The sequence below is a fragment of the Aythya ferina genome, assembly GCF_964211825.1.
Source record: "Aythya ferina genome assembly, chromosome: 3".
NCBI lineage: Eukaryota > Metazoa > Chordata > Aves > Anseriformes > Anatidae > Aythya > Aythya ferina.
This window is the reverse complement of record NC_140298.1, coordinates 22,878,244-22,902,652: the sequence shown is the minus strand read 5'-3', so window position 1 is coordinate 22,902,652 and position 24,409 is coordinate 22,878,244. Positions and strand designations below refer to the sequence as shown.

The following is a 24,409-nucleotide window of genomic DNA, read 5'->3' as shown; positions in this document are numbered from 1 at the left end:
CCTTCCTAGATTGCTTGAGCACAGCTGCAGCACTTTTATTTCATTTAAAGAAACCCTTTTATGTTGAAAAAAGCTCTTCACATGCTGCAAACGTGTTAGTAGCTCCTCTTCTTATGAAAGTGAAAATATTTATTCTTAACACGAACAATTTTGTCCGTGAAATGATTATTCTTTATTAAGGTAGATGCTTTGAAAGGCTCTCTACTGAATATGAATGAACTCTACTCTGATTTCTTCTTTTTCTTATTCCCTTGCCTAAGTAATGAAAGGAAATATCCAACAAAACCGTTGTCAGAACAAATGGAACTAGTGGTATTTAATTTCAGTCTTTGTCTGCTTGCCTTGTTTCTCTGAATGTCTCTTGTCCATCTGGTACCCCATGCAAATGGATCTAACCTGATCACGAGCCTCTCAGATACTGACAATATCCTGACTACGTAAAGTTGACCTCTATAACATATTAGTCAACTGCATAGCTGCAATCACTTTTAAAATAGGCATAAAAACATATGTTAAAATGTTTAGAAGAACAAAAGCAATTGCCTTTATGTAAATATCTGAAGGACAGTAAGTAATTTAATTATATCCTGCCTGTGAATGCTCAGCTATGAAGTGTGTAAAAATTGAAAGAACAGTGATACAGAAAAGGAGTGTCAGTAAATGAAGGCCATTGGCTTAGGCTCCCATTGGATTTTTGTGATATTGAAAGGCAAAGAGTAAAGCTTAAAAATTAAGGTGGGACTGAATCCTGAACTTGGGAACAAGAGCAAGAAAAGCAATTCAGTGGAACTCATGCATGTAACTTTAAGATACTTTATCTCAACTGTCTGAAAAGAATAGCTGGTTCTTACCTGAGTCACTGTGTTGTCTCACAAAGCAAATTGGCACCTGTAGGAATTGGGGTGAAGAGCCCTTGAAGAGGAATGATGGAGCAGTAAGTTTGAGGTACCACAAAAGTAGGGCAACAGGTCCACCAGTTTTACTCCTGTGGTGGTGAGTGGGTACAGTGATTTGCAAATACGAAACTAAGGCACTTGAGCCAATAGCTCTAAATTGCCTGTTTGTGTTCCCTTGGGCTGCAATGGTGCATCAGCTTTTCCTTCCTTTAGACTTCTAAAGGGCTCTATCTACTTTTCAAAAGTGTTGGTTCACCTTCAGAAGCAAGGGTGTGGTGCAGAGCCAAAGAAAAGTTAGAAATGCCTTGGATGAGGGCAAGGGTTAGGACCACACTGAACCTCAGTAATAACAGTGCTGGAATGAAAGATGATGGACAGATATTTTTGTTACATGCCCTAGCTACATAGGGATGCAATAGTAAGCTGGCTTTTTATCTTTCAGAACGTCCTATAGCTGATAATGAACGGATGCTGGATATTTTGCAGCGCTTTGGGATGCAGAGAAGTGAGGTTCGTTTCTTTCTTCGACATGAGCGCTCTCCCTGCTGGGAATCAGGTATGTGTTGGTCTCAGCTGGTTCATTTGCTGAAGTAAAATTTCATTTCATTCCTCAAGGTTAAGGGAACACCATGAATATATTTTATGTTGGTGTCGCAACCCTTTCTGGTGTAACCTTTATTTTCTTATGAATAGGGAATGCTAGTAACAGAAAACTGCTCTTACTGTTTGCTCTCCTTTGGGTTCTTAGTCATTTTTGGTAAAGACTTCATCCTCCCTTGCCTGGTCTAGGCAATGTTATATATGAATGGAGAAGTTAGTAGCTTTTCTAGAGCTCAGAATTACCATAGCATCCAAAGGTATACTGTATTTAAATGTATTAGAGACATACTGTGTTTAAATGTATTAGCCAGAGTTAAATATCTAGAGGTCTGTGATTAATCTCCTAAAAAAATGGAAATCTCTGCTGTTTAATTTAGTGACTACATTGTTTTCTGGTAATGTCATTTATTATGTGAGCTTAGTGTGTTTCACCTGGATAATATTTTACAGGGGGGATAAACTTAGCATAGTTATCAAAAAGTAGAGTTCTTTGGTGTTTCTCCCACAATCAAAACATTTGTATTAGTTTCAGGAATATAATTAAGCAAAATAGTTAGTCTCCAAGTTCTCTACAAACGTAATAACACTGCATTGTAAATCTTAAGTTTGAATCCTATAAAAAATAAGACATTTTGCTTTTCAAGGTTTTCCATATATCCCACATTAATCTATTCAGTAGAAGAATCCTTAAGACATTTACCTTTAAATCAATCTGTTGGGTTCTTCCTCCTCCACTTTTCCTTTTGGTCTTCAGTAATCTTCCCATGTTTCAGAAACATTTTATTTGTGTTAAGTGGCATTGTACCCAGCGTATTTTAAAATAGCTGAACATATCTTTGTTTGAAATGTGTAATGACGATGGAATGAGTTCATTAAAAGTTAAAGCTATGCCACTTCCATATAGTAGACATGCTATGGCACAGTTTAGTTGTCAGGTTTTATTTTGTTTCAAGCTCAATGTGCTTAGTACTCTTAATATAAGTATTATACGCATTTTATTGTCCATAAGATAGCTAAGCACTATGTTTGAGGGGGACCAAATGAATAGTTAGGAGCTCTGCTGTACTTATTAGTCTTGCAGGGATTTGCTCAGCTAGGCAAAAAGCTAACAGAAGATGGCTTCATCCTGTAGTGCATGTATGTCCTACAGGGAAATTAGTGAGCTTAGTTTTAGGCATCTAAGCACGATTTGTATGTGATTTGATGGAAGCATTTAAGTTGGATTCTAGTTAAGTAGCATCTCTCCTGTCAGAATGACTGTCACAATGAAAACATTTTGTGATATTAAACTTTACACTATGTGCAAATAATTAACTACAGATTAAATGGTGCATATTTCATGTTATGTGACTGGTAACTGTTGTTCATGTTATTTTGTGAGACAGTTTAAAAAAAGAAACCAACACAACACCTGAACATCTAGATGCTTGGTTTTAAGACACTGGTCCAAATGCATCTCTCTGAATTAGCCATTTGCAATGTCATTTGCAGAAGGCAACCCAGTTTTGTGACAATGCTTTTCTAATGCAGACTTAGGAGAGGCCAGCTGCTTGTTGATCACAAGAGAAATATTGAAATAGCCTACCTTTGGTTAAGCTGTTCTTGTTTGTCTGTTTTTGAACAGCTTTATGGTTTAAAATAAATGTCAACATTGAACAGCAGCCCCTTCATAAAATATCTTGTGTTATCATTTAAACTTATCTTAGAGATAAGAACATGGGAAGAATAGTTCAGATTATAAACAAAGAATTATTGAGCCTTTTCTCCTTTTTTTTATATTTGAATGCTATGTTTAAAAGGATAAAAAAAAAAATCCCAAAATGTCTTACTGTTTATGTTATCCTGAATTTCTATCTAGGGACTGGGCAGAGGTCTCAAGATCCATCCCTAAAAAGAAATGGTGTGAAAGTGCCTGGTGATCGAAGAATGGAGAATGGAGTAAGTGCTTGATGTAATGGACAGCACAGCAAAAACAGAGGCTTCCCTTCCTTTAAGATACTTGTGCAAACCCTACCCTGGAAACTAAGAGACGATTTCTAATGACTGCTCTAAAATAGACATGAAGCCTCTAACAGCTATCACCCTTGTTTTCAGTTCTTAAGATCTCTCTGAGATCTGTTAGCTGCCAGATATGTGTTTGTATGAGTGATCTTAGAGCAGCAAATTCAGCACCACTTTCCCTCCTCTACTCCCATTCACATTTCTCTTCTTCAATTCACTGATTCTGTCCACATTCAGTTTGGTGTCAGAGAAATGGCCTGACATAGTTCAAGGTTTCAATTTGAAACCAGTTAGTGTCTTAGTGTCTGTCATTTGTTCTTGCTCTAGAAGATACAATTATGGCTATGTGATAGAATCTAGATTAAGAAAAGACATGAACAGATGACTAATGTAATAGTACTACCTTTGATTTCCCCACGTCCCCCATCCCCAATTTAAATTTTCCAGTTTCTTCAACTTAAGTAGAAGTGCTTTGAATTGCAATGGTGTACCTGTAACCACCAATCCATCCTGCCATGGGCTGATCATTCTGGGCTCAGTCAGTCAAAGCTGAGTCATGCTGAGCTTAATTATAAATGGCTCTGAAACGCCACTTTAAAACGCTGCTGGTATTTTGCTGGAAATATTATTTTTCCAAGAATGTTAGGTTACGTGTGTTGCTGGATTGAGGCACACATCTGTAAAGGCTTAAAAGTTGTTATTTCTTTAAAGTAGAAATATGCCATTTCTTTATAATTATTCTATCGAATACTTGGTTGTTACTATTTTTAAAGACTTTAAACATAGTTTTCTGCAGTAGCTCCATTGAATTGCATGCTAGCCCAATTTGAGATTCTAGAATGCTCTGGATTTTCATTGACAGATCAGCGCTCCAAGGATGGATATGACACTGGCTGAACTTCAGGAAATGGCATCACGTCAGCAGCAACAAATTGAGGCTCAACAGCAAATGCTGGCTAACAAGGTGAGTTTGGAATAAGATTGTTTACAGCCAAGAACAAAGGCAGTAGGACTTGTATGAGGTAGAGGGAGGGTTAGAGATTTGTGTGTTGTTTTTTTTTCCCACCTCTTTTAAACAGGTGTCTCCATTTCTTTGGCTCCCACTTTTTAAATTTGAAAGTCAATCTGTACAAATATCCCATAGTAAAAGATTAAAATAATACCAGTGATTGAAGTGACCCAATAGCTTACTAAAATGATGGAGCGTATAGCATTAATATTGCCATTCATCCTGGTGCCTCTGCCAGCCCTGTTTGTTCAGTGTGGTGACCAGCCATTCACCAGCTTGATCACTGAACAATGCTTTTGTTTCTGGGTATAATGCTGTCCTGTAATGAGATCTCGCTTTTTACTGATAGAGTTCAGTGTGCCTGGTTTCCTGGGGCAACTGTCTGGAAAAGATGGTGTGCATGTGATAGAAATAACTAGGACAGTGATTTATAAAATGCTTGCTGAACAATAACAGAAAAGCTAATGATGGCACACGGGTGCCATTGCTCCTGAATTGTTTAGGGAAAAAAATATTTTGAACATATCTGCAGAATGGTAGCATGGATTTTGTATTTGGCTTTAGCATTTTTGCTGCACGCTACTCTTGAAAATACCACTGTCAGTGCTGCTGTTGGCAGAGAATCTTTACACGCAAGCCCATCCTAAGGAACGTTTAACTATCTGGGTAGATGAGTTCCCAGGCCCTTCAGAATGTGCTTTGGTGGCAAAGACGGCTGCTGGGGCTCCTGTCTCACTCCTTTTCCTCTCTTGGAAGCCCTGTCTCTCTTGGCTGATTCACTCAGGTGATGGTAATAGAACGTGGTCTTTGTAAGATAGCTCTGAAAGTAAGATAATCTTTGTAAGATAGCTCTGAGGTCTCTGTAATAACTCTGAAATTGTAGTCACTGTATATATAGAACCAGAAATACAAACGTTTTATACGCTTGGTGTAAAGGAAGTCATACAAGACATAAAAAAAAAATAATAAATAGTTAAGAGCTTGAGTATGATGGATGGCCACCCATCAGGTAGGTGTCTGTTGCCTGTGGTTGGTAGCAAGCGGAGTGGCCTTATGGTTGTCCCACTGGAGAATTCTTCATTAATTTTTCATTCTTTTGTTCTAAAGGAAGGCTTTCCATTGCCACTTTCCTGCCTTCTGAAATCAGATGCAGTATTAAAAATAGATTCAGAAGGAAAAAGACACTTTCTTTTTAGACGTGGGCTGTAATATATATTTTTTTTTGACTCTTTTTCCTGTATGGGAAAACATAGCGTATACTGTATAAAGTGCAGATACTGCAGGTGCTGCCTGGTTTTCTCTGGAAAGCAAGCTTGCTTTTCTTTTTTAATCAAAATGCACAAGAACCCATGTTTCTAAATATGACTGGTATGTGTTTTGTTTTCTTTTTTTTTTTTTCCCCCACAAATTAGTTTTTATATTTTCTTTTGGAGGAAATGTTCTAATGTTAGTAGCCGCTGAAAGTTGTGGCTGTTGGTCTTTGGCTGGATGCTTGGGAAAGTCTTAGTAGTTCTCCTACTATTGGAATAACCTATAATTTCCAGAACTGACAGTCATACCTATGAGCCAGTAACTTAAAATACGGCTAGTACTTACAGGATCATCTACAGGTGATCTAGTGGTTTCTTTTAGCTCTGAACTATAGACTTCTATATATATGGAGACTAATAGTGCACCACACTACTCGTACACTCTTGGAGAGAAGAATTCTCTCCATTGAGATGATGTCTGTTGTGTAAGTGGGGCTAGGTCACTATAAAGGTTTTCCTATGTCTTCAATTCTGTTTTGTGATGTTGGTGATTATTACCTGGAAATGGTAAAATTTCAGAGCTTTGCTGTGCAGTCATTCCCCAGCTAAAGGAAGTTCTAACTGAACTGGAAAAAGTAGAAAGAGTGAGACAAGTGATCAATAATTTATGGAATACCTTATATATATATACAATATCTAAATGACTATAGGTCATGTTGAAATGTAGCATATGATAGAGAAGCGTAACGTACAGCATGGAGAAAGTAGAGAGGAAATAACCACTAGTTCTGGCAACTGAAGAAAAAGTGGTGATTAAATGAAACTCGAAAACATCATGGAAAGTAAATGCTATTTTTTTTTTCTTAGCTTAAAAGGATTTGAGCAATGTCATGGAAGAAAAATGTACTAAGGGCTGTTAGACATGGCTTTGTTTCAGGAGGCTCTCGCATTACTGAATGGTGGTTCCTGGAGGATGGTATTGGGGCACATGTATTGGGGTATCAGGAGGTGCTTGCCCTGTTCTCACAGGCTCTCCTTGTCACTCTGGGAAGTCAGGATACTGGGCTGTAGCAACTGATGATCTGAGCTGCAATGGCAATTGTATACAAGTTTTGACACTGTTGCTGTCAATACCTTACCATAATTTCTTTTTAAAAATAAGTAAGTAAATAAATTCCTTATCTCGTCTGTAGGAACAGCGTCTGAAATTCCTCAAACAGCAAGATCAGCGACAGCAACAACAAGCTGCCGAACAGGAAAAACTTAAGCGATTAAAGGAAATTGCTGAGAATCAGGAAGCCAAACTTAAGAAAGTGAGAGCACTGAAAGGGCATGTGGAGCAAAAAAGACTCAGCAATGGAAAGTTAGGTGAGTTGGAGAAAGTAGGCTATGATTTTTCATGGAGCATGGCTCTTGGAAGTCTAAAATCTGTGGTGATTTCAGTGATTTAGATGAGGTATTTGCAGTATTCCAAGAAAAATTAATCTTTGTTTTCACATCTCACATTTACCAAGAGCACTCCTGAATGACCAAGAACAAAAAGTGTTCTCTTATCATATTTCAAAATATCCCATAAGTGCATTTCTAGCCTGTTTTGAGCCTAGTGTTTCTGCTCTTTAATTTCAGTGTAGGTTGTTTCCTTACTTGAATATGTTTTTGTACCACAGTAACTTTTTCCACTCTTTATGTTAAAACTACACATATATTTAGACTGCTATTTTCTTCTTGGCCTGAAAAAAAAAAGATGTGATTGGCATGTTACCTGTGTTGCCTCTTACGCAGGAGGTAACTTAATGACCAAAGTGGCTGTGTATTTTCTTTTCAGTTACAAAAATTAGACTGGTGTCTGTCTTTCTACAGTACTAGTTGGGTGATTGCAGTTCAGCAAGTTGATGCAGTATTAAATATTTTATTTCAGACTTCATGTCAACATACGTTCTTTTGCCTCTCTTTTCTTCCTACCTCTGTGTCTGTGTCATACAGAACTTGACATTTTCATGTGCACTGAAATGAAAATATACTGCTTTATTAGAGTAAAAAGATAAAAATGGTGTAGTGCTTTCCAGATAAAAACAAAAGATTTTCTGTGGGGAGAATGCATTATCTGTTTGATATTTATCTTGTTCGATACAACTCAGTTTAAAGGAAGAGCACCACATTGTAACACAAAAGACACGAGCTGAGATCTGAGAGCATGTGTGATCATGCTTCCCTGCACCATCCCAGAAGGTCTGGTCTTGGCACTTGCTTGAACAGCTACTGCTTTGGGTTTTGTTCTGAGATACAACAGTTTTGGACAGTAAGAACAGCTGATGACAGCTGTGTGTAGTAAACTCTAAAAGGGCTTTGTTTAATGTAACAGCTTGAGTGTTTTATCATTATGTCATTTGTCTTCCCTATGACTGAAATTCAGAGTTATAAGCATCATAAATATGCCTTGTGGCTGAGTGAGTGTCCTCTTGTGGAATCTGAGCGTTACATAAATTTTAGCAACACCCCCCCAATGAGTACTTTAAGTAGCTGGGATTTCCATAATCTCACTACCAAGTTTGCATGTGCAGCTCCCGCAAGGAAGAGCTGGTTTGCCAGAGGCCCTGGGCTTGCAGCAGCCGGCCACAGCCTTTGTGCCGCGCTGCTCCAGGGGACAGCAGGGCGCTCTCTGCCCCCGCCGTGCTGCTTGGGAAGCAGCCCACGCTCAGCTGTTTCTCAGGGCGACTATTGTGCTCTCTCGCCCTCTTCAGTGGAGGAGATTGAACAGATGAACAGCCTGTTCCAGCAAAAGCAGCGTGAGCTAGTGCTGGCCGTGTCAAAGGTAGAGGAACTCACCAGGCAGCTGGAGATGCTGAAGAACGGCCGGATTGATGGCTACCACGACAACCAGTCAGCCGTAGCCGAGCTCGACCGCCTGTACAAGGAGCTGCAGGTAACACAGGGCTTGTGGGTGACCCACAGCTTGAAGGGTGGAAAGTTGGTTAGGTCGCTTCTTGCCTTGCTGGGAAGAGATCCCGACGCTCTCACTCTGGGCAGAGCTGTGCAGTCGCCCAGGTGCTGCAGATGGAGGACTGGAGGCACTGTGCTCGAGGCAGGCAGGGGATGGGGTTTTCAGTCTGCACCTCCTCCCTGAGCACAGCTTGGAGACTACCCAGCATTTTCTCAGGGGATTATAATCTCAGGAGTTTGCAAGCAAGGCTTGACTTTTTAGAAGGGTTTTCCCTTTGTAGCTGTTTCCTGTCCTTCATCCTGAAAGTTAATTTAGTTAATTTGTTTTGGTTTTGTTGTCCTCTCCCCACCCCCCTCCACCATGAATTTATTCAGCTGAGGAACAAACTGAACCAGGAGCAGAATGCCAAGCTGCAGCAACAGAGGGAGTGTTTGAACAAGCGCAACTCAGAGGTGGCAGTCATGGATAAGCGTGTTAATGAGCTGCGGGAGCGCCTCTGGAAGAAAAAGGCAGCTCTGCAACAGAAAGAGAATGTACCAGTAAGTGCTGGATATTTTAATTAAAAATATGTATGTATTATTTGTGGCACATATGGACTGAAGTAACAACTTGCTTGTGGGGAGGGCTGTTCAGATGCTAGAATTGTGATTTTTATCTGTTTGTGGTGGAAGTCTTGTATTATTAAAGTACTTTTCATGGTACATTGATGTTAACCTACTTACTGTTTACAGACAAGTCTTTTTATGCTGTCATGGAATCTTTTTTGTTGTTGTTATTACTGCATCATATTTATATCTGTTAAAGTTTAAAAAAAAAGCTTCATTTTTTATACTGGAATATATTTTTTCACTTCCTTTATCCTTTTTGACTTCTAGCTCTAACTTTCTGATGCATGGAAGCTGCAGCATAATTTTTTTTTTTTTTCCCTGAAATGTTTTAAGGTTTCTTCAGATGGGAACTTACCCCAGCCAGTGGCTTCTGCTCCAAGTCGAGTGGCAGCAGTTGGTCCTTACATCCAGTCCTCTACTATGCCACGTATTGCTTCCAGACCTGAACTTCTGGTGAAGCCAGCGTTTTCAGATGGGACACAAACTTTGCAGGCACCTGATGGTCCTCTAAAAACACAAACTCTGCCGAACATGCGAGCTGGGAGCAGTTCACAAGCTAAAGCTCTTGCAGGTAATAGCTTGAAATTAAGATTTCTTCTCCAGAACTATTTCATTTTCTTCTAATTTACCAGCCCTGATTTTTTTTTCTTTTAAAACAAAATACTATTTTATGTGGAAGTCTTCTTGCAATTTGCCTGATCCAGTGAATATATTTTATAAACACTGAGGCTATAGGATTCAATGCGTTATAAATTAAGTAATTGTCCCAGTGAATAATTAGAGTTGTTATACTGCACAGAACATAGGGGGCTTCTTCTATAAATTAGTGATCCCTTGTGTTTTTCTTACTCTCCTAAAAACTGTACAATAGTGTTTGTTTGACTTTCTAGACAGTCTTACGGCAGACATGATTAACAACTAACAAAGCCAAGTTTTCTGATCATGCATTTTTGAAGTGACGTGTAAAAGATTAACGAACGTTGCCTTCTTTATAACATTTCTTGTAGTTGATTGCAGCACAGAAATAGCAATAAGCTTGCTGACATGTTGGTGACACAGGAGTATAGAGAGACATAAATTCAACAAGTGATGTAAGGCTTGGCCTCCGTTGCTTTGAGCATTGATGGAGGTTTACCTGGCTTCTCTATCTTCCTCCTGTGAGATAAAGTTCAGCTCAGTGAAAGTCAGAAGAAGCTGGAGAGATGCAGATATCTCTTCTGTGATATCTTTCAGACTTGCTTTTCAACAGGGAGATAGGAGAAACTCAAATCTTCCCAAAAGGAAAAACGGAGGCTGTGCTAGTAGACCAGTTTTGTTCCTTTCTCTCCCTCCCCTCTCTCCAGTGTCAGCAAACGTTTATGAAGTACCAGGTTTCTTTTGCTCTGCTGGAGGATGGGGAACAATTTTGTTTTATCTAGGTTTAGGTTGTAAAACTACTGGAATGGATTTTAGCTCTGGTCCAAGCAGTATAGAGGTTTCTTGGCCTCTTTTCTCAAGTGACAAGTGACAGGATGTGAGGAAATAGCATCAAGTTGCGTCGCAGCAGGTTTAGATTGAATGTCAGGAAGAATTTCTTCATGGTAAGGGAGATTAGGCATTGGAATGGGCTGCCCATGGAAGTGGTGAAGTCGCCATCCCTGGAGGTGTTTGAGATGTGTATTTGTGGTGCTCAGGGACATGATTTAGTGGTGGATTTGGCAAGTTAGGTGAATGTTTGGTCTTGGTGGTCTTGAGTCTTTTCCAACCTGAATGATTCTCTGATTCTCTGAAATGAACTATACCTTAAGTGATAGGTTTTGTAGCAGTTAACCTGGGCGTGATACTTGTATACTGTCTAGACCTGAGTACTACCAAAAAAAAACACACAAACAAAACAAAATCCTGTAATTAATAAGTCAACAAAGCAGTATCTTAGCATAACCTGATAGAATGGCTTGGGTTGAATGAGACCTTGAAGATCTCACCTAGTTCCAACACCCCTGCCATGGGCAGGGACACCTCCCACTAAATCAGGTTGCCCAAAGCCCCATCCAGCCTAGCCTTGAGCACTTCCATGGATGGGGCATCCACAGCTTCTCTGGGCAACCTGTGCCAGTGCTTCACTGGCTTCTGAGTGAAAAATTTCCTCCTAGCCTCTAATCTAAACCCCTCTTTTAGTTTAAAACCCTTCCCCCTTGTCCTGTCATTATCTGACTGAGCAAACCTGTTTCATTTGTTCTCTCCTAGGTTCTGTGGTCCCCAGTTCAAAACCTTCCCTGTCTGCTGCTGACTGGAATAGCTTAAACGCAGACAATCATGTTACTCAAGGATCAGCCTTAACTTCAGGAAAAGGAATTGTGGCTGGTGAAGGTCAAGGTATGCTCTTATGTGCTCGGCTAATCTTAAAATATGAACAACCAAGTTAATGACATCTGTTTTTCCTAAATGCCTCAGTAAAAAGTAAAATTTATTTGAGAGCACAAAAAAGTCACAGAATCACAGAATTTCTAGGTTGGAAGAGACCTCAAGATCATTGAGTCCAACCTCTGACCTAACGCTAACAGTCCCCACTAAACCATATCCTTAAGCTCTACAAGTCAAATACTATTGCAATGCAAACTGTAGTGTGGTGTTGCAGGGATTTTTTTTTTAATACCTTATTTCAGGTGGTGAAGTAGATACTAATGCCTTCAAAACTGCTACAGTTCAATTTGCAAGACAGAGCATTTGGCATGCCCTTGGGTCCTTAGCACAGGGCAACAAGCATCCCTTATGAACGCAGTCTTGATTTTTGCACAGAACAGGATTCTAATTCTTATAATTGTGTTATCATTTAAATAAAATCTTCCTCCCTCTCTAACAGCTGAAGGAGAAGCTTTCTTGCGAGACAAAGAGAAGAAAGTGCGGCCGTTTTCAATGTTTGATTCTGTGGATCAGTCTGCTGGGCTGGGCTCACTGAGGAAGAACCAGAGCAGCGAAGATCTCTTGCGAGAAGCACAGGTATGCAGGGAACACAAGCTACTGCTCAGCTCTGAGCTTTGCTGGGTTTTTCTGTATTTCATCTGATAGAGATTACTACATAGCTTTACAAATACTGCTATCAGGAAGCTCTTTGAAAAGTAACTAGGTCTTCTTTTAAAAGACTACTTCTAAGGAACAATGTATTTTAGGCTCTTAATGTCAGCCAGTAACTCAGTCTTTCCCTACAGTTACTGTGATGAAAATCTATAATTTGATCACATAAAAAAAAAAAAGCTGTGTTACTTGTGCTAGTGTGTGTGCAAATATTTTTTCCAAAGATTTTATGTACAGAGGCATTTGTATGAGGCCTTTTTAATCAGTTATGTACTGTTTAATTCAGCAGAGTCCTTCAGATGTTTGATTGCAGGAAGATTTCCCCCCTAAATCTTGACTCAAGGGTGTGATTTGATTGCGTAGGGGTAAAGTAACATGGGAGAACTGGGGATGTCGGGTGCTCCATTGTAGAGCAAGCTTCTTGCCTACAGATTCTTGTCTACCTCTGCTTTTAGAGAAGTTAGTGTGCCCAGTCATCGTTTGATGTTCTAAGCATGGCTGCTACAGGAGAACAGGTTCCAAAGTATAAGTAACTGTGATAACTATGATGAAATGTTTTGAGAAGCCTCTTTGATTCCCAGGAGGTTGTAAACAGTTTTGCAGAAATAGTACAAGTGCTAGATACCATGTCGTTCTTTGGGGATCTTTGGTCCTTTCTGGCAGATCTCTTAAAACAAGTGTGTTTTTTTTTTTCTTTTTTTTTTTCCCAGTTTAATCTTAATTAACTTATTTCTTCTTTCAGACAGCCAATAAAAATGTAACAAAGGTACCGCCACCTGTTCCTACTAAACCAAAACAGATAAACTTGCCTTATTTTGGTCAAGCCAGTCATCTGCAACTTTCTGATACTAAGCTGGATGGAAACCCACAGAAGCTGCCTTTGGCTGCCGTAACTATGGGGAACAAACAAAAAACAGTGGCACAGCAGCCCTCTCATCCTTCCCAGCAGATACAGCAAAGAATTTCTGTACCACTCGTAGGTCCTTCTTCTAGCCAGGAACAAATCCTTCCCTCCTCCAAACAGGAAAGTCCCCCAGCAGCAGCTGTGAGACCTTTCACCCCTCAGCCATCCAAAGAGACCTCACTGCCACCGTTTCGAAAGCCGCAAACTGTGGCTGCAAGTTCAATTTATAGCATGTACACACAACAGCAGACTCCTGGGAAGAACTTCCAGCAGGCAGTGCAAAGTGCTTTGACAAGAGCACAGACCAGAGGACCACACTTCCCAAGTGGTAAGCCTGTAGTTCTCTACCTCTCTTCTGTCTTCATAAGCCTCAGAGAGAGATACTTTCCACCTGATCTGTGGGTACAAAGCTGTTCTTGGGGGAATTAAGCAGGTTAGTGCAGCTGTAAGAATCTTAGGTGGATCTTGTCTGTTTTATGTAAGCATTAACAAGGAGCGCAGAGCATCTGTAGTGTGTTTGCAAGTTAATTAAGTACTAACAGTAAACCTTGTTAATGGTTTAGTTCTGTTTGGTTGATTCTACTGTTGTGCTTCTCTGCCTTAGGTAGGTGAATCAGGTTGTGTGTTCTTGTTATATTCGTTGATCTGATACTCACAGTTGTTTTTTGTTTTGTTTTGTTTTTTCTACCCCTCTCTGAACTGCTCTCTAGTGTATGGAAAGCCTGTGATGGCAGGAGCTGGTGTGCAGAATCAGCTGCCGCTGTCGGAGAATGTCTACTCAAACCTCCAAGGCAAGCCAGGCAGCCCAGAGCCCGAGACAGAAACGACGACGTCTGCTCATGAGAATCATGAAACTGAGCGAATACCCCGTCCCCTTAGCCCAACCAAACTGCTGCCTTTCCTGTCCAACCCATACCGCAACCAGAGCGATGCTGATTTGGAAGCACTACGGAAAAAGCTTTCCAACGCACCCAGACCACTGAAGAAACGTAGCTCCATCACCGAGCCAGAAGGACCTAATGGCCCAAACATTCAGAAGCTGTTGTATCAGAGGACAACTCTGGCTGCTATGGAGACTATCTCAGCTCCATCACATCCCTCCAAACAGATGACATCAGCTGTCAGTCCTGAAAGCCCAGTGGAAATCCCAAACCCCTATGCAAGTACGGAACCAGAGAAAGAAATGGTTTCTTCAATGCCAGAACCAACAATTGCTGAGGAAGCAGAAAACACACCAGTGGATGAGAGCGAAGCTGTTCTTCCCTCCTCAGCTTTGGAGACGGTACCTGAGGCAGTTTCAGATGTTGATGAACCCACACAGCCAAAAACAGAAGAACCAAGCCTGGAGGCTTCACTGCCACTGGAAGTATACATAGAGGAATATCCTCCGTACCCACCACCCCCATATCCGTCAGGGGAACCAGAGAGTTTGGGAGAGGACTCATTCAATATGCGGCCTCCTGAAGTTACTGGACAGTTTTCCTTGCCTCCTGTGAGTATTAGCTAACCTACAACTTCAGTGCTCTGTAAGTCAGCTCAAGCTTTGCCATATATCCTGGGTCTATTGCAGAGATGAAGCGTATGTGGGAGAACAGGTCCACAAACAGGCTGGAAGTCTCTCTTTGGGTGTCTGCTCTGTCTGTGTGATACTTGTTATCTCCAAAATGAATGCCACTAATGAAAAGCTCTGACTCTAAAGTGAATGACATGATGAAAAGTTTAAAATGAAATTTTATGTGCAAGCTCTTCTGGGCTGTAAAAAGCATCCCGTATAGAAGTTTACCTATTATACCAAGTCCAAACTTTCTTTTTTTTTTTTTTTTGAGCCATACAGATTTCAGAGTGTTTCCCTCTATTGCTGGGATGGAAATTAATTATCTTAATCCTGGATTGCACTTGTTTATTTGAAAGTGCATTCCTTGAAAAGTATGGGGAAACTGACTTATTTAGTTTCTGCTCAAGTAGCTCTTTGTAGACATCAGCTGCTTGCACTTTCTCAAGTTCAAACTTTTCAAATGTTTTCTGATTATTTTGTGTTTGTTTGGAACTTGAATTTGACACCAATTAATTCTCAGGTTGCATCAAAATGGAGTCCTTTGGGCTAAGTGTAGGTGGCATCTTAGTCTTGTTTGGTTTTGGAGGTTTGTGTATACATGTGTGGTATGGTGTTATCTCACGGTTGTACATCTGAAATGCTTAATGCTTTTGGTTCCTCATAGTTTCTTTAAAACCTATCATGAGTGTAATTTTAATAACCAGGTACATGAAAGTGCTTATACCTCCATCATTTCACTGCAGAGGAGCTGAAAGCTTTAGCATGCTTTTTTAGCCTTAGAATAGTCATTGCAAGTTTTCATGCTTTTAAGACTGTGTCCTTGCTGCCTCTTAAAAGGAAACTCGAGTGGTAGATTTCTTAAATTGTAAGAACTCTGTTCTGGTTGTTTTTATAATAATTCTGTGATGATAAGAAAGCAGACCAATTTCTTAATTTCGTATTTAAAGACTTGGGTTGTGCTGACAGGGTCTTTCTTTAAAAAGCCTGTACTTCTGATATGCGTATAAACCAACAGGCAAAAGAGTAGTTTCTAGGAATCTCTTATAAAACTTAGCTTCACATGTTTGCTTTTGCAAAACATGACTCATTTCTATTCATCTTTGCTCGGACATCTGTTGGAAATTTGCATAGCCTTGTGAATAGTGTTTATTGCTGCTGCACAGCCAGCTGGGGAGAGCGCTGATCTAATGTATGCATATTCTCTATAGGAAAGAGGACAAATTCAGCTATATAGACATAATTTCTTTCCAGTATCATTGGGAGCATCTAAAGCTGTTCTACACTTAGTTCTACATTCTTTCCCTAACCATTTTCCCTGTTTTTGTTCCTGTTAACCTCTGCTAAGCTTTGCAGAAGGTTAGGAACGAAGCATCCGTACTTAAGGAAAAAGTGTACTTTGTAGAGCCTTTCAAGTTTTTTGGTTTGTGTAACATACCTGAGATTTAATGCTAAAATAATTTGAATACAAAAAATATGCATAGTTTTCCTGACCATCAGGTATTTGAGAATTTTATGATATCGATGACTTCAAAGTCTTTGCCTGGAGATGAAGGCAGAGATCTTTTTGTAATGTTCGTAACCTCCTATATTTGTAATGTATTGGGGAAGTGGTTAAAAATAGTCTAAATTTCATTAATTTCACTGTCTTAATTGGTTGTTTCTGCTGTCATTTTCACATACACAATTTTGTATTCTTGCTCAACCTGGAAAAAATGTCCTGTAATTGTTACCGTTTTCACAGGGGAAGAGGACAAACTTGCGTAAAACTGGCTCTGAGAGAATCGCGCATGGGATGAGAGTGAAGTTCAACCCCCTTGCATTGCTTCTGGATTCGTCTTTGGAGGGGGAGTTTGATCTTGTGCAGAGAATCATTTATGAGGTACAGATGTTGTCTTATAAGAGAAGGAACAGCAATCCCAGTTCAAACTGGAAAGCAGTAGCTCTTCTGGACTGGGCTGGGAAGCTAAAATAATAATGCACGATGGAGGTCTGCCCTTGAGATGATAAGCAATGACATGGCCATTTGAAGGCTGTTTTTTATATGTGTTAAATCCGAAATGGAAATTTAGCACCAGGACAGTAAATTTGCAGGACAATTTCTTCTCCTCATTTTCTTATGTAGTGTTCTGTCCCCTATCTGTCATGTTATGAAATCATTTGATAAACAAAATTCACATGGGTTTTGCTTAGATAGGCAAGTGTCTGAAATTTGTTATAAATGTTTTTACTAAGTTATCAGGATACTATTTTTCTGAACCATTTTAGCTTCTTGCTATTTAAGGGAGCCTACAAGCTTATACATGAATCTTCTTGTGGGATTGGTTACTGCTGTAGTTTTCTTCCTGTAGCTCAAACACTTAAGAGAATTACGGTTCAAAATCCTATTTCAGAATAGGCCAACTGATTTTTGTACAAGGATATTATTTTATTATAATTTCACCAGAATGCAAATGGTTCCTTTCTCTGGCTGAATAGGTTGAAGATCCCAGCATGCCCAACGATGAAGGGATTACTGCGCTGCACAATGCTGTGTGTGCTGGGCACACAGAGATCGTGAAGTTCCTGGTACAATTCGGTGTGAATGTGAATGCTGCAGACAGCGATGGATGGTAAGGCTTTTAGTGCTTCTTTATGAATCCTGTCTGCAACAGAGCTGCAGCTCGGGGCTACCATAGCTCCCTCTGAAGGTAGTGGTGGTAATAGGTAATAAATAGGTAAATTATACTGATACTTCTTATATGAAAAAAGTATGTGTTTGAAGCCCAGTTTTTAGGAAATAGACATAACAATTTATTTTAAATATTGAAGGCAAATTATGCATAATGAGCCATTTGCTGAAATTCCCAGTGTCCTCTCTGTGTGATAACCATGTAGGCTATGGGCAGTAGTGTACAGCCCCACAAACTTTCCTTAGTTTTCTGTCCAACACTCAAACAACTTAAAAATGAAAGAAAGCAGAAAGCCTACAGCCTACAAGCCAGGCATGTTACTGTTAATGAGTTACAAACATGTCCTAAAGGGTATTAGATAGCTTATCGATTAAAAGGTTATGGCGGTGATTTATTATTATTTTTACCTATAACAAAAGCATCTAAGGCCTGAGACTGAATACAGATGTTTGTTGTTCCTCCACCTCAGCAGTTACTCCAATTACCTGTACTTGTCACCAAGTCAGGTTTTGAAATCATTGTCTAGACTGTAATAGGCTTGATTTCAGGAGGATTTCTGAGTGTGGGGTTTTGGTTTTGTTTGTTTGAAGTTTTTTTTTTTTCTCCTTTCTTGTCCTGGGGAATATTCTTAAAACATTGACGGATTAGAAGAGGATAGAATAACTAGAGATCCATTTGGAAACCCAGCTTTAAGGCTCAGGCAGCTCTTAATAACCCCTGTTACCTGTGAAAAGCAATTGCTCTTGACAATCCTGGTTTAAGTAGTTTGGGTAGGAAGCTTTCAGTGATAGAGTACCAATTGCTGGAGGTCACACATGAGGGTGCTTTGCCCAAGGGAGCCTGTAAACACTGCTATGAGCAATAAAAGTAATTGTGTCATCTTTTTCTTCTTGGCTTGCAGGACCCCATTACACTGTGCAGCATCTTGCAATAACGTGCAGGTGTGCAAGTTCCTGGTGGAGTCGGGTGCAGCTGTGTTTGCTATGACCTACAGTGACATGCAGACAGCAGCAGACAAGTGTGAGGAAATGGAGGAAGGCTACACACAATGCTCCCAGTTCTTATACGGTATGTTGATGACAGCTGAGTACTGGAGCTTATCAGGGACTTTGCACTTGTTGGTATGTTTTTGGATGAGAAGTGGTAAGTTGCATATACTTGGGTTGTGTACCCATGCCTAAAATTCCTCTGGGAAAGAGAAGTTTTGGCCATCTTACTGTGACAGAATGAGGCCCACTGAGACGAGCTTCATAACATTGGGCCTGTGAAGAACATCTGAGTAACAACATTCTTCTATTTTAATACAACCTTGAAATGGGTTAAGTATGTGTATCAACAAATGCATTGATATGAGATGATGGTTAGGTGAACTCCAGCATGTAAATATTTTTACATACAAAAAAAAGTGATATAGATCACTTGGTAGGCAGTTTGTATGTGCTGCCTAGTGTCTTTTAAATGAGAAATACTTCCTAAAGTGAACTTTAGAACCAGGAAAAGTATTGCCAAATTTCTGCCTAAACTGAGGATAGTAAACACTGAATTTGATTTTCTGCTGCTTTTCTTTTCTTACATTGAAAAAAATAATCCCATATTAAATGTAGGTTTTATTCAAGAATATAGGGAAACTTCTTTTTATCGGAGAGAGTGAACAAGTATGATGATGAGTCAGTGACGTTTTAGATGACTTTTTTGTGTGTTTTGTATGTAGTTCTTGTGACCTCCTCCCACCTTGTAGCTCACCAGCTAGAGTATCATCTGTAGGTAAGAGGTTAGAGTAATAGCAGTGAAAATACCAGCTTTTTGTTTTTGTGTAACAGGAGAAGTCTGAGTTTGTGTAAGCTGCTCAGACAGTGTATTTCAAAACAGCCCAAGCTGTTCTCACCTGGCTCGGTGCCAAATATACAGTTTTCCCTATGAAAGGAAGAAGCTTATCTAACTAGCAGCAAAATCTGTGTGTTAAACAAAAATACAGTAATTATGTATCCAGATTCCAATGGGTTCTCATCAATAGTAAATGCCCAAGGAAGGTTATAGGACTAAATTAACAATCATAACAGTTATCCAATATTTTGTACTGGTTTTAACTCTGAAATGAGTTAAGAGATAGTGTCTTTGTGTTCAGTAGGCCTTGAGATACTTCTTTTGTGAATTTTTCTAATTCTCAAATTCAGGTTAAGAGCTCACAAGATGTTGTGGGGACTGATTTAATTTTACATAATTAGCTGGTATTAGCAGAAATGAAGAACTTCAATTGAACAGGTACTTTCTTTATCAGACATTGGTAAAAATCTGTACAAAATGACAGAAAAGGAAATGACAGATTTAGTGATACCATGTACAATGTATTTGCTCCTGTTAATACCAAACAAACAACCACAGGATTCACTGCTTTAAAATGGAATAATTAGCTAAAAGGATTTCATATAACAGTTGATTAAAATACCTTTTTCTATTTTCTGCTTATAAGCTGATGAATGTGTACAGAGTAATTTTTCACCTTTGTTTACAGCTGGAAAATGAGAAAATTCTAAAAAAACATCTGTGCATGTAACTATGAATTATCTTGGTCTAGCAGCAATTTAACAGACTTGTGTTTCTGATGTCAATGTTTAAAAAATCATTGACACAGTGGCAGAAAATAAGAACTGATGAGTTAAGTGTTTGACTTAACCAAAAGCAGGCAGACCTTTCAGGCGTAGGTCTGAGGTGCAATTTGTTTTAAAGTTGAGAAATAAAAGTGACACTGGCAGAAAATGACACCCGAGAAACAAAATGAAAATGGTGGTCAGCATATGCAGGTATTGCTCTTTCTGGCAGAAAGAGATGACTGATGAGCTAAGAGTGCAGACAAGTGTTTCTTGCTCATCACTTACATATAGGAAATGTGAACACCGGCATGAAAATTTTACCTCTTACCAATCAGTGCTCCTCTCATGCTTCCTCCCTGTTTACCTTGTGTTCTCTGAACACGATGTAAGGAAGGAATGTTTGCAGTGTGCAGTGGCAAACTGCAGTACCCCCTGTTCCAGTAGCCTGATGACAACAAGGAGCTAAGCGTGATAGATATCGAGGTATTTTTTCCTGAACTGCTGTCCAATAAGAGTACAGCAGTCTTTCCAAGTGTCATGTTTTTATATTGAGCTGTTGTGTTTTTATCATTTTTCAGGAGTCCAGGAGAAAATGGGAATAATGAACAAAGGAGTGATTTATGGACTGTGGGATTACGAGGCTCAGAACGATGATGAGCTCTCCATGAAAGAGGGAGACTGCATGACAATCCTGCGCCGGGAAGATGAAGATGAAATTGAGTGGTGGTGGGCACGGCTGAATGACAAGGAAGGCTACGTTCCCCGCAACCTGCTTGGGGTGAGTGCTTGGCATTTCTGGAATTTTACCTGAACATGATGTGTACATAAGGTTTTGCTGAGTATGCAAAATGGGTTTCCTCACTTTTCAGAAGTTATACATGGGTACAAAGGACCTTCAGAACTGCCACTTGTATTAAGAATGAGTCTTGAGTCCATCCCTGTCTGTATTCAGGGTGCCTCTTGTGCTGGGAGATTTAAAAGAAACGCGCTGCGAAGTTCTATGGTTATCTTTTTTCTAGTGTTGAAAAAGCAACCAGATTGTCAAATACAGATCATAGTCTGGGTTTTGTCCTAAATAATATTTTTACTGTATGTCGAAAGCCTTGAGTAAGTGGCCTTTCATTTCTTCACCCTTTTCTGTGCTACTTTTTTTTTTTTTTTTTAATAACAGTGTACAGATAATAGGTATTTGCAGTTATCTCCCCATAGATCTCCTCGTGGTGCTAGAAAACTGCAGTGGATGGACATGCATAAAAATTCCATTAAGATTTTTTTTGACATATCCACTAGCCCTGCTGCAGGAGATGAGAGGTTCTGCTGATGCTAAGGATTAACTACCGTGAATTTCAGCTGATTGATATATGATGGTTGAAGGAGGCTGAACCTCTCTCCTCATGCAGATAATTTGTACTCCTAAGGGCTACTGTATCTAATGCGAAATCAGTTTTCATTTCTGTATCACTTTCAGGTCATGCTTACCCACGATGTACTCTTAAATTTGCCCTAACATAGTAGTACTTCTGCTTAGTTTTCCATGTAAATGTAAACATTTCTAAACTGAGAGCAGTCATCAGCCCTGCATAATCAGGTCAGAAACACAAGCTTTGTCCTTTTTTTTTTTTCTGCCCCAGGGTAAACTGTGCAAATGCAGCTTCTTCATGAACTCACGCACTCAGCCTTTAGTGCAGGTGTGCATGGAGTGCATGAGGCACCCCTGTGCTTCTGTACTGAAAAACACAAGGCAGCAGAGCTCAGATCAGGGATCTTCCTTGCACAACACAACCCCAACAGAACCTTTGGGAGCACTGCCCAAACCCAGTGTTAATTGTTATGTTTCTGTGTCTGTTCAGTTGTTCTACCTCAGTATTTGATGGTTAGTCTCAAATATAACTACTGGACTCTTCATGTTGCACCTGAAATCTAGGAAAAGCTGTTCAGCCTAGAGAAAAACAGTTAGTCATTCATATTCTTATATTAGTCATTATATTCTTATATTAAGCTGTACTTTTATCACAGCACTTTTTATCCTTTTGCAGTTAGGTGCACTGAAGAAAAACAAAGATGAATTAATCTGCCTCTGTACTCTGCCCTTAGTGACTCACTAGCTCCATAAACTATGCAAGAGCTCTAAAACTAAATGCAAATAGGAAAATACTGTCAAAATACTGAATTCTCAATACTAAGTGAAATCTTTTGAAGACTATCAGGTGTTACACTACTGTTAACTTACTGACTTCATCTCTGAAGTCAGTCTCTGAACTGGCTAAGTCTTTGCTAGGTGAAGTTGCTGGTCTTCCATTAATCATCAGTAGCTAACTAGGAGAAAGGAGAAAGCTAAATTCTGGTTGTATAGGGAAGAGGGTATCTTTAAGGAGAACTTTACCTGAAAAACAGCAAGATGTAATGTAGACACTTACCACAGCTTAGAGCATGGAGGATGCATCCTTCCTACTTGTATGAAGTTCATCCTTTTATTTTTGTATGCCAGTAACTATGTTTTACAGAGCAGGTATTGTTCCCAAAGCCCTTTGCTGCTGAGATCTAAGAGCTTCCCAAGCACCTGACACTGCTGTGTGCTGTGTCAAGCCATCTTCCATCCATCATCATCCTGCATCTGAAGCAGGGGCAGCCTCCATACCTCTGTGTGCAGCCAGAACATGTAAATGGTACACAGCTTAAGGGCCACAGAGTGGCTGATAGTGATCTACAGCCAGGCAGCAAAGTGAATTCAACTGGCCACCCATTAAAGCATGGCATCTACATTTCCAGGGTCTGTGTGCAGACAGCTGTGTCCAGCTTGCCCAAAGCTAGATCAATAAAAGCTGATACGCACAGAGAGAGAGAAAACAAAACACTTTAATACCTCTCTATTTCCATTTATAGAGCAGGATAAAATCCCATACTTGATTGAACACAAAAGTCTCTTAACTTACAAAGCCACACACTTTTACTAGACCACCCATCTATGTAGAGAGGAAGGCTCTGAAGTATATGTACTTTTCAGTGCCTTCATTTGTACTGGCAAGGTAAGTATTTCTTTACGCTTGCCCAAGAATGCTGAATTTACTTTTGTTAGTGCTCTGGGTGTTTTTTTATAAGCATGCTTTTGCTACTAAAGGTTATATTATAGAAGTGTATTGCCGAAGAGAGGTTTTTTTAAAAAAAAAAAAGTACCCTTTTAAAGCACTAATTTTTTATCTCATTTCTGTTTTACCCTCAGCTGTATCCGAGGATTAAGCCTAGACAAAGAAGCTTGGCATGAAATAGTACAGAAGCCAGATTCTTGAAGTACTAATCATGGATGACTTACAATGAAAAAATTCATTTTGTGTTGGCTCCAGTATCACGAGACTTATTTCAATGACAATGTAATTTGAAAGCTATGAAGAATGTGCTTTGAAAACAAATGAAGGATTGATACATTAGCAAATGGATGAGGGCATTCTACAAGCTGAAATAATGCTTTTACAAGCAAATGAAATTCTTCTGCCTTTGGCCTAAGCAAACCTAATGTTCAAGTACCCACTCTGATTTCTTCAAACATGGCAGAAAAGAATTTCACATTTTTCTGCATTAAATACAAGGATCCTTTCAGTTTACTGTTGGAGGGATCGTCATAAGACAGACAACTAGCTTTGTCCAAATCTATCCTGAGGCTTTTTTCCAGATGGGAGAAATGAAAGTGTACGTGCACAGCACCCAAATGCTTATTGCTGGAAGCAGAACATTTGCTACAGAAGCTAAGATTGAAGTGCATCTGAATAGTGAAAAACGTGACCTATCCATTAAGCAATAACTTTTAAAATACTGTAGTATCTTAGTAATTCCATGTATTCAAAATATTATAACAATGTAGTTTTAGATTCCTCTTTTTACAGAGACTCATGTATTTATTACTTTTTTTTACTTTTAAAACTAAATGTAGAAATTTTCTGTAGTCCTTGACAACTTGTTTTTATTTTACCGTGATACCATTAAACTTTTGTCTCCTCTTAAACTTTAACTCTGTGTTTTCCTGTCAAGTTTTTATTAGACTATCTGAAGCTGTTAACAATTTCATGCTGCTGTTCTACATTATGCTAACATTTGACTACTTTCTGTATTAAATTGAACCCCTCCTTTCCCATTCATTAAAATGATATTTCTGCATTTGAAATTAAGACATAGCTGATGCTCGCATATAACTGTTCTTAATCTTAGCTTCTAAAGGACACATTTGAAGAAAAAAACAACAAAAAAACATGGTACAAATATTTTCCAAATGAAAGAAAAAAACGTTTATAGCTATCTCTTCAGAAATAACCATTTGGTAATAAATACTGTTTAACACA

The 24,409-nt window shown here is 39.4% G+C and overlaps 1 protein-coding gene across 1 annotated transcript in view; it reads left to right on the top strand.

Annotated features, from left to right (window-relative positions):
• TP53BP2 (tumor protein p53 binding protein 2) overlaps positions 1-24,081 on the top strand; it is a 46,658-nt gene extending 22,577 nt beyond the window's left edge. The window contains exons 3-18 of the mRNA XM_084513014.1: positions 1,339-1,452; positions 3,355-3,434; positions 4,360-4,461; positions 6,950-7,124; positions 8,498-8,679; positions 9,072-9,236; positions 9,639-9,876; positions 11,532-11,660; positions 12,148-12,284; positions 13,102-13,591; positions 13,974-14,755; positions 16,560-16,697; positions 17,294-17,427; positions 18,389-18,555; positions 20,657-20,856; positions 23,299-24,081. Of these exons, the coding sequence (XP_084369140.1) occupies positions 1,339-1,452; positions 3,355-3,434; positions 4,360-4,461; positions 6,950-7,124; positions 8,498-8,679; positions 9,072-9,236; positions 9,639-9,876; positions 11,532-11,660; positions 12,148-12,284; positions 13,102-13,591; positions 13,974-14,755; positions 16,560-16,697; positions 17,294-17,427; positions 18,389-18,555; positions 20,657-20,856; positions 23,299-23,340 (3,275 nt within the window). The 3' untranslated portion in view covers positions 23,341-24,081. The remainder of the gene's footprint in view (positions 1-1,338; positions 1,453-3,354; positions 3,435-4,359; positions 4,462-6,949; positions 7,125-8,497; positions 8,680-9,071; positions 9,237-9,638; positions 9,877-11,531; positions 11,661-12,147; positions 12,285-13,101; positions 13,592-13,973; positions 14,756-16,559; positions 16,698-17,293; positions 17,428-18,388; positions 18,556-20,656; positions 20,857-23,298) is intronic.
• Positions 24,082-24,409: the final 328 nt, after the last annotated feature.